The sequence below is a fragment of the Alosa pseudoharengus genome, unplaced genomic scaffold (genome assembly GCF_046254945.1).
Source record: "Alosa pseudoharengus isolate Yale_2024_CS ecotype anadromous, Long Island Sound unplaced genomic scaffold, YU_APseudo_1.1 YU_APseudo_1.1_scf_9, whole genome shotgun sequence".
Classification (NCBI taxonomy): Eukaryota; Metazoa; Chordata; class Actinopteri; order Clupeiformes; family Clupeidae; genus Alosa; species Alosa pseudoharengus.
The window spans coordinates 37,155,379-37,165,454 of record NW_027468881.1 but is presented as its reverse complement, the minus strand read 5'-3'; the positions used below and the strand labels follow the sequence as shown (position 1 = coordinate 37,165,454).

The 10,076-nt window shown below is 51.4% G+C and overlaps 2 protein-coding genes across 3 annotated transcripts in view; one reads left to right on the top strand and one right to left on the bottom strand.

The window, feature by feature from the left end:
• The window catches only part of fsbp (fibrinogen silencer binding protein), a 4,373-nt gene extending 900 nt beyond the window's left edge, over positions 1-3,473 (bottom strand). The window contains exons 1-2 of one of the 2 annotated variants that reach the window (XM_076277433.1): positions 3,411-3,473; positions 2,031-2,797 (exon numbers count right to left, since the gene is read on the bottom strand). In XM_076277433.1, the coding sequence (XP_076133548.1) occupies positions 2,031-2,496 (466 nt within the window). In that variant the 5' untranslated portion in view covers positions 2,497-2,797; positions 3,411-3,473. Of the gene's footprint in view, positions 1-2,030; positions 3,266-3,410 lie in introns of those variants that run through there. The other variant, XM_076277432.1, reaches the window with a different exon arrangement.
• A 185-nt stretch (positions 3,474-3,658) lies between these two features.
• On the top strand, positions 3,659-9,417 carry wdr6 (WD repeat domain 6). Its single transcript, XM_076277298.1, is given in 8 exon segments — positions 3,659-3,807; positions 4,005-4,114; positions 4,338-6,310; positions 6,398-7,104; positions 7,717-7,794; positions 7,938-8,058; positions 8,061-8,331; positions 8,681-9,417. Coding segments are annotated over 7 exon segments (3,786 nt in total). The 5' UTR covers positions 3,659-3,807; positions 4,005-4,017; the 3' UTR covers positions 9,220-9,417.
• The last annotated feature ends 659 nt before the right edge of the window (positions 9,418-10,076 follow it).

Below are 10,076 nucleotides of genomic sequence, written 5' to 3'. Positions count from 1 at the left end.
CCCACCCTCCCTTCAGCTTCCCGTTCAAAAAAGCAATTAATCTGAGGACTAGACTTACAGTAATCCTTGCTCAGTACACACAGCACTTACTATGTTACACTTACACTTACTTACCAAGAGAGCAATGGCCTACAGAATCAGGAGAGGATCTTATCTTCTTCTCTTTCTGTCACCTTTGTACACTGTGCACAGCTAACCTTTCCCACCCTAGAATCTTATGACACCTCTAAAAAGCTGAATTAATCAAAATGTTTCTGTTCTACTGTAAAGAAGCATCTTGGGTCACACCTATTATCATGGTCTAAAACGCATGGTCACTAGTCAAAAGCTTATAGTAGGTATTTAGTAGGATGTCCAGTCCACATTGGGAGTGTTTTCGTTATCAAATGTCGGGCGGATGGCGCCACAAGGCGTTTCTAGGTTTCTTAATCAGTTATGGGTGTGTTTTGGACGCAACATCATTTAACCCATTCACGCTGGATGCTGCATGACGCAACATTGACCCTCCCGCTGGATGCTGCGTAGCGCAACATTGACCCTCCCGCTGGATGCTGCGTAGCGCAGCATACTTTTTATGTCATGTTTCTAGGTTCTACAGAGGCTTAGATATTAAATTTTGGTAGACGTTGACAATTTTTAGTATGTTTTCAGAAAACCCTCAGGAAATAAGGTTATTTAGTCTAGAATGCCATAGGATTCTATAGGCGTTTTTAGCAGGCATTTTAGGAGGAAATGGGTTAAACCAATGAGAATGACATCTGTCATTCCATTTAACAGCAAACAGCAGTCGGGCGCATTTGAAGAAATCTGCTTGCACGCGAGACCGTATGGAACAGTTATTCCACTAAACCATGCTTTACTAAAACCTAGCAGAGTATAGCCTACACACATCTGCACTCGTCTATTATTTGAACTCATTGGCAAAGTGAAACTGACTTCACCGTGGTGTCAGTCAACATAAAACAGTTATACACAGTTAATTACTTTCACTATTGACTGACAATGGGTTACCATCGAAAACATAGCCTGGAAAAAGCAACACTTACCCCGATAATGTTCGAATGACTGAATAAAAAACGTTTATTCTGCAGAGGATTTGCTTACACCTTGTGACAGTGCGTCTTCAGCTGTGCTTCATATTTGCCTCTCACCTCTCGCCTAATCACTTTTATCCGTCATTACCAATTTGCAAATGATGGTGAATAACTACATATTGCGAGATGTATTTCGTAATATCTTTATTCTAATTATGTTTAATGTTTTGCATGGATGTGCGCTGGTGCGTGTTTGTGGATGAGAGAAGCAGGGTACGTTGTGCACCCGCCCATATCACTGCGGATAATGCGCTCTTAAAATAATATAAAAACAATTCGCCATAGATTTCTGACCAAGTTTCTCTCGGTCAGTGGCATAATGCGTTTTAGGTAGTGTACGACAGCGATTTTTAGATAATGCGCCAGACCCCTCCTTAGGTTGTTAATTGCCACATGCCTTGGCGCGTTGCTCAATAGACCCCTCCTTAGGTTGTTAATTGTCCCACCCCTTGGCGCCTTGCTCAATAGACCCCTCCTTAGGTTGTTAATTGCCACACCCCTTAGCGCGTTGCTCAATAGACCCCTCCTCAGGTCGTTAATTGCCACACCCCTTGGCGCGTTGCTCAATAAAAGAGCCGTGCAAGATAAGAATAAACTTTGCGCTGGGATAATAATCCGCTTTCCGCCAGGTCGTGAAAATAAGGCCCTTAGTCTCTTTGAAATGTACTTTTAATACTGTGTTTGCCATTTTGGCTCAAGAGAGGTTAAATTCTCCTTTTATTTGTCCCTCATTTATTTGTCTGTCATTCTTTTAACTAGTATAGTTTGTTATTCTGTTTTCTGAGTGTAAAGCACACTGAATTGCCTTTGTGTATGAAATGCCCTATAAAATGGCCTTGCCTTGTCTTCAGTACACAAGTGGGCCCATTAGTCTGGAAGGTAACTTTGGTGTGGTGATGACATCTCCTCCGGCTGCAGCTATGGTGGTGGACTCACCAGTGACAGGCGATGTGCCCTTGTTGGTGGAGTAGCCCATGTCTCCGTCCAGGTCGTCCTTGTTGGAGATGAGGTTGGGCACCAGCGCGGTGACCTCCCTCTGCACCTGCGTGAGCGCGGTGGGGTTCAGCCCCGCGGCGAGCTGCTCCTGGCGCCTGTGGAGCGCCGCACGGCACTCCACCTTCAGCCGCTTCCACAGCGTCTTGAGCGAGCCGGTGGAGCTGGGCGGGCGGTCGGGGAAGGCGGCGTTGAAGGCCCGGGCCAGCTGCTCCCACACGGCGTTGCGCTGCGCCGTGGTGTTGGTGTCCTTGCGGAAGTCCTGCACCGTCTCCACCACACCTTGCATGCGCTGCAGCAGGTAGAGCTTCTGCTCCAGAGTGAAGTTGGGCGTCCGGTTGGACATGGCTGGAAACAGCACTGGGGCGCGCATGAGCGGCGGCTTGGGCTCACCAGGGGGGTCGATCATCAGGGCAGGAGGTGGGGGGGGAGGGAAGGAGGGGGACGGAACATGTCATTCAGAGGGCCATGCTCACGATGGGGAGAAGTGTCTGAGGCAATGTGTCATGTCTGGAGCTGCAGACTGTTGACAAAAAAATTCATAGGAGGAAACACCCCTCCTATCAACAGAGCACTGTCATTCAAATGACATGGTTTATAGTAGTAGTTACTATAGCCACTCTGTTACTCTTGAGTTCACCACTGGAATTACAGTCAACAGCAGCAATTATTATGCCGACACTGCATGTACCTGTTGAAAAGGGTACAATCTAAAATGGGAGAAGACAAAGCTTAATCATTGAAGTATTATGCATAAAACAATCCTGAAGGAAATTAATTGTAAAATATCTGCAAAATTATCCCGTGGTACTGTTCAAATGTGAGCTCTAAATGCTAGCATCAGTCACAACAAAGCGGTGATGACATTAACACGAACGTTACCGTTATTACTACAGCCCAGGTGGTGGCTGATGTGAGTGCAATCATAAACACAACAAAGGCGTCTGCACAAGGTGACAACCGTGCAAGTGGGACAATTGCTTGTCTGCGTAAAAATTAAAAGGCAAGATCAATGATGGATCACATCCCTCAAGTTCATGTTTACAACTTGGTGGATCTGAAATCTGAAGTTTCCCTAGTATGTTGGCTAGTCACGACAGCTCCGGTTAGCTTATGTTAGCAAGCTATGCTACCTTATTTTGACTGGATAGCTTAGCCAGCTAGCCTGGCCACCTATGTCATTGTGCAATTAGGTTAGCTCCCTGGTTAGCAATTAGGGGTTGAAATATGAATAGATTACAGAGAATGTGAATATTTATTTAGTTATTACTATTTCAATGTATTTAATCGTTTAGTCTAGCAAAAAGTGAAATACTCGCATACCGTCAAGCGGACAATGGCACTGGATTAATTTCACAAAATACACTTTGTCCGGTTACCACCCCCTTGCGTTTGCGCGGCCAGATGCAAAATTCAAACAACACGTACAGCGCCCGTCTACACGTACGACTGGCATGCGCAGATGTGGAAAGACGCTGTTCTGTCCAATAGAAGTCGAGCTTATTAAGATCACGTACTATCGCTGCCTGCTATTGGATAGCACGAAGCAAGGTTGACGGAAAGAAAAACTCGTGGTAGTAGATGAAGCATGGGTGAGAGAACCAAAAGAGAGAGAAATGGCATGAAAGTAGAAATCGCCTGTCCTTATTCACGTCAACAGTAGTATCTACTTATATGAGAGCAAATGACATTGCAGGGTCTTTTCGTGACAGTTGAAGCTGTAAGTATAATTTTACTTTCAAGCTTGCTTGGCATGCATTGCACACTAGTTTAGAGAGAGCTAGCCAACTGATTTATGCTGTAACATTACTACCCCTGGCAGAGGTGGACAAATAAGTCCGTGTGAAACACAAAGCTGCTATGAATGTCTGGTCGGTTGGTCAGGATGAATAATGCCTCGCATATGATCATTCGTAGGCTGTGTAGTGAGATGGCGACGGTGGAAAACGGGTATGTGGTGGACGGCGCCGCTCTAGTGGCTCCGGTAACAATCCTAGAGTTCGTAGGAGAGGAATATCTGCTGACAGGTGAGGTATTCCCCACGCAATATTGAATGTGAACTGAAAAACAAAACTGTGCTCATATCTGGAACCAGATTCACACGCCTCTGCTCAAATGAGTGTGATTGTAACTTGTAGCCTATTTCACTATTATTTATGTGAATGATCAATTATGTGTTGTCTATTCGTTGTATGTAGTTTGCCAATTATAGTTGTTGTTCTCTTGTTTGTCTGTCCTGCCTGTGTTTAGGTGAAGGACCAGTGCTTTCTGTGTATAGTCTTCATGGTCAACCCAAACTGTGCGCATCACAGAGTGTGCTACAGAACTATCGTATCCATGGAGTGAGACTTAGAGCGCTGGCGGACTGTGGGGTCGAGGAGCAGCACGATGGGGCTGCACCAGGAGCGTGGGACAGAGGCGCTGAGCTCGCTGTGTTTGGAGGGAAGGGCCTGCGGCTTGTCACTCTAACAGGACAGGGAACCATCCAGCTGAGTTGCCCACTGATGGAGCTCCAAGACTGGCTGCTGGACGTGCGCTGGCTCGATGAGGGGTCCGGTGCTTTACTGGGTGCCGTCCTGGCCCATAATACTGCACTACTGCTGGAGGCAAAGTCTGGCCACGTGGTGTGCTTACGCTCCTGCCAAGAAGTGTGTCTCCTCTACTCGGGCCTTCTGATTGGCTCTCTCTGGGACTCTGCCGTGCTGGTCGGTGGGACCGTCTTCAACCAGCTGATCTTCTGGAGGCCTGGGAGAGGTGCTCGGGAGCGGGCGGCCCCCGTGGAGAGGCGTCTCCCGGGCCACAGCGGGGTGATCTTCAGCCTGGCGTACCAGCCCCGGACCGGGCTGCTGGCCTCCGCCTCCGACGACCGGAGCGTGCGTGTGTGGAGCGTGGGGGGGGTGCTGGGGGGGGCAGGGGCAGGCGGGGAGCCGGTGTGCCAGCGCGTGCTTTACGGGCACCAGGCGCGGGTCTTCTGCGTGCGGTTGGCACCCCAGGGCGGGGTGTTCAGCGCCGGGGAGGACGGAGCCTGTCTCATGTGGGGCGGAGACGGCCGAGTGGAGCGGACCTTCAAGGGGCACCGGGCGGGTGGGGTGAGGGCCCTGGCCGTCAGCGAGGAGCAGCGCTGGCTGGCCACCGGGGGAGCGGACGGAGGGGTGAGGCTCTGGAGAGTGAGAGAGGCGGAGTCGGAGAGCGGGCGGAGAGAAGGCGGAGAGGAAGAGGGCGTGGCTGAGGGCGTGGTTGATCTGGAGTTCAGAGGCCAGGGCGCTCCCAAGGAGGTGTGTCTGGTGGAAGGTGCTGGTGTGTTGGTGTGTACTGATCAGGGAAAGGTGTACCTGAGGGAGGGCCAGGACTGGACGTGTGTGTGGGAGGGTGCACCGGAGTTCCAGTCCTACTGCGTGATGGAGGTGGTGTGTGTGCGTGAGGGAGTGTGTGTGTGCGCGGTTGGGAATCTGAGTGGCGGAGTGTGTGTGTTCCCACTTGCGCACCCAGAGAGGGGTGTGGTTTTGAGAGCCGGCGAGGGGAAGGTGCACTCTCTGCAGTGGGTGTGGCCTGGACAGCGTCAAGACGTGTGCCTATTGGCCTCGGGGGCGGAGGGGCGTGTCTACCGCTGGCTGATTGGAGTAGATGCAGGTGAAGTGGGCGTCGCCCCGTGTATCAGGCAGCTCCAGCCCTTCTCTCTGCCATCGTGTGCCAAGCGCTGGCTCACGTGTGCCCTCACGCTAACACACGCCCACACGCTAACACACGCCCACACACTAACACACGCCCACACACAGCACACGCTCTGGGTGTGTGGAGACAGGAGAGGATCACTCCTGCTCTACAGGGAAAAGGAGCAGAGCAGAGAGACCCAGGCAGGGGAGGAGAGGAGTGGGCCAAGGAGAGACCAGAGCCAGGGCTCGGCTGCTGAGCTGAACGGAGATGCCCAGGAAGAGAGGGAGGGAGTGGGGGAGCGAGGCCATGAGGCTGGGGCAGAGGCCCTGGAGCCAGTGTGTGTGTTGTTTGGGGTGCATGGGAAGCAGGGGGTGACCAGCGTGTGTGAGCGCGACGGTCTGTGCTACAGCACTGGCCGGGACGGCTTTGTGAGGGTTCTGGTTGTCCACGGCGACACGCTGACGGTGCAGCGGGCCCAGCGGGCAGCCAAAGGTATGGAGTGGCTGGAGAGGGTTCTCTTCCTGCAGGAGAGCCATCAGGAGAGGGACAGGAGTGGAGAGGAGGGCCCAGTGGAGGGAGGAGGAGGAGGGGTGGAGAGAGGGAGTGGAAGGAGAGGTGGAGATGGGGTGGAGAGGGGGAGAGGGGGAGAGGGGCAGGCCCAGGCCAGAGTGCCAGCAGAAGCCAGGTTCGCCCTGGCGGGCTTCCGGTCAGTGAGTTTTGTGGTGTGGGACCCGGTGAGGCAGGAGACGCTGCTGTCGGTCCCGTGCGGAGGAGGACATCGCTCCTGGGGCTACGGACCCCCCGTCCTCTCTGACCACTGCGTCGGCGGCGGGCAGCTCGTGTTCATCAAGCAGGGGGCCGTCCTGGCGCACCGCCCGCCGACGCACAGCAGGAGCGTCACCATGACGAGCGGCCAGGCCCTGCGCGAGGGCCTCCACGGCCGGGGCGTGGGCTGCCTGTGCCGCCTGGGCAGCCTGGGTCACTGGGAGGTGCTGGTCACCGGGGGCGAGGACACCAGCGTGAGCGTGCTGGCGCTGCACTCTGAGACGGGGGCGACGCGGCTTCTGAGCGGCATCACTGACCACATCTCCAGCGTGCGCACCCTCACGGCTCTCCGCAGGGACGCACCGCACTCCTCCACCCTCTCCTCCACACACTCCTCCACCCTCTCCTCCCTCTCCTCCCTGCTCTTCTCCGCAGGGGGGCGGGCACAGCTACAGTGCTACAGGCTCCTGATTGGCTGGGAGGGAGACGCTCGCCAGCCTACCTGTCAGGTCAGCCAGATAGCCAGTCACCGATTGGACGAACAGTGGGAGCGGAAGAGGAATCGACACAAGACTGTGAAAATGGACCCCGAGACCAGGTGTGTGTTTAGTCATATACTGTAGATGTGTTAATCTATAGCTATACAAAGTGTGTGTTTAGTCATATAGATGTGTTAATCTCTAGCTACATAATGATCATGTGTTGATCATGTTTTGCTGCTTTAGTTAAGAGAGAGCAAGATTATTTCCTGAATTAGAAGGTTGCTTTATGAATGAAAAAGATGTCCATTAATTCCATAATATGAATGAGACAGATCATCCCTCCCATCTGTAGCCACTAGGGGGCGCATGGGTAACGCGGAGCAAGGATCAGTGGCTGAGGTGCAGTCGCTCTTTCTTGGAGAGTGATCATACAAATGCTAAACACAGACCCCGTCTGATGTGCAAATCAGAGCAGCTTATCTGTCTCATTAAAGCAAATCTTCTGTTCTTCTGTGCCTCACACATTTGTCATTTTAATTTCACTAACGCGTGTTCTGTGGTTATGCACAGTGAATGTTAATTGTTGTTAATATAATACTGTAATATTGTGCGTGACATGAAATGTAAATCTGTAAAACTGTGACCATTTCTGTCAGAACACCTATTTGTTACCTTCACGAACATGTCATACGTTGGGTTGAAGTGTGTCGTCTCTTGGCTCTGTCCAGGTACATGGGTATGGCTGTGGTGCATGATGGGCCAGACAGGGTCCTCCTAGCCCTGGCCTGCAGTGATGGAGCAGTGAGGTGGGTGTCTGTCTGATGGCCAAGCGTCTGATGACTGTATTCAGTCTGAGTGGAATGTGGAAGGGGGCCGTTGGACTGGACATAATGGAATCTGACCACATCTTCATTCCCTCTCTGTCTCTGCCTGTCTGTGGCTTTCACAGGTTGTTTGGTGTATCCGAACATGCAGGCAAGGTGGAGTTGCTCTGGGAGTGTTTTTACCACCAAAGGTGTGTTCTCAGTATCGCGGCGCACCACCTGCTGAGCCCTGCAGGCCAACGGTAAGAGACTGCATGAGCCAGTGCAGCTGCATCTGGGTCTTTACCTATGATGAAAGCAATTTCCTAACCTCTCTCTTTCTCATTCAATCCCTCCATCCCAATTTATACTCCCTCCAAACCGCTCTCTCACTCTCTCTTTCAATCCCTCTGTCTCCCTCCCTCCCTCCCTCCCCCTCTCCTAGCTGCGTTGTGCTGCTGAGTGCAGCGACTGATGGTCAGGTGTGTGTATGGGACTGGACCTCAGTGTTGGCTCTGGATGAGGGGCAGAACTGGCAGGGTGAGTTGGACTCCACCTTGCTCCTCTCCTCTCCTCTCCTCTCTCTTGTGATGAGTGTGAACAACAACCATTTGCACTTTTCCAAGCAGCTTGTTCACGTGTGTGTGTGTCTGTCTGTGTGTGTGTGTGTGTGTGTGTGTGTGTGTGTGTGTGTGTGTGTGTGTGTGTGTGTGTGTGTGTGTGTGTGTGTGTCTGTTTGTCTCTGTGTGTGTGTGTGTCTGTGTATGTGTGTGTGTGTGTGTGTGTGTGTCTGTCTGTTTGTCTCTCTGTGTGTGTGTGTGTGTGTGTGTGTGTGTGTGTGTGTGTGTGTGTGTGTGTGTGTGTGTGTGTGTGTGTGTGTGTGTCCCAGGTCCTTCAGAGCCCTGCTTCACTCTGCTCGTTCATCAGAGTGGAGTTAACGGTTTGTGTGTGTGGGAGGAGCCAGAGGCGGGATCACAAGACAATCGCCTCCTCTCAGTGGCCAGCGGTGGAGATGACGGACAGCTCTCCGTGCTCCTCCTCAAAGCCACGTTCCACCAGCGTGGATCGGAAGCTGCCGCGTTGACTCTGGAGCTGCTGTCCCGCTGGTCCGAGCCGCTGGCCCACGCCGCACCCCTCACCGCCCTGTACGCGATTGACCGCTCTCTGATCGTGTCCACCTCCCCTGACCAGCGCGTGTGTGTGTGGAGTGTGTGTGAGAGGAGCTCCAGCCTCCGCCCGGCAGGAGCGGCGTTCACACACACGGCCGACGTGGCCGGTCTGGAGGTGTGGCGGCGGCGCGGAGAGGCCAGTGCTCGGGCAGCAGTGTGCGGTCAGGGCCTGCAGCTGCTGACCATCACGCCCAGAGGACGAGACGGGCACACAGACGGGCACATGGACACAGACTCAAGGGAACTGCAGGACGCCTGAAAGTGACCTTCAGCAGAAGTGGCACCTCAGAACAGACTGGCAGCGGAGAGCTATGCAGCCTGTCAGAAGAGAGGCAGGAGAGTGCGTCAACAGAGACCATTATGGCATGATTGCTGGACAATCGTGATTTATTTATTTTTAAATTGGCTAATTTAAAAACATGTTTTAAAACTGAAATAAAAATCTTTGTCAAACAACTCAACTTATTGGAACAACTTATTGGAATAATTGTTATAGTGTGTATATATATATATATATATACAGCGGGGAAAATAAGTATTGAACACGTCAACATTTTTTTCAGTAAGTATACTTCCAGTGAGGCTATTCGCATGAAATTTTCACCGGACATTAGTATTAACTTAGGTAATCCACACATATATAAAAATCCAAACATTAATGTCTAAAAGTAGTGTTATGAGTAAAAAAGTGGAATGGCACAGGGAAAATGTATTGAACACGCTAAGAAAAAGCAGTACACAAACGCAAGGAATGGCAAGGAACAAACTGGAATCTATAAGTAGTAAGAGAAATTATCCCTCCTATCTGTGCAAATTCATATAAGCTGGGTTAGTACATACTGGTGAGCTATAAAAAAGTTTTTTGTTAGAAGGGTGTCACACAAGAAACATTTCATGATGGGTAAAAGCAAAGAGCTCTCCCAAGATCTTTGCAACCTTATTGTTGCAAAACATATTAATGGAACTGGTTACAGATGCACTTTAAAACTTCAGAATCATCCAGCAAGCAGTATTGGAGCCATTATTTGCAAGTGGAAGGAACATCACTACATCGTCAACTGGCCATGGACAGGATCTCCTTGCAAGATTTCTGACCAGGAAGTCAGAAGGATAGTC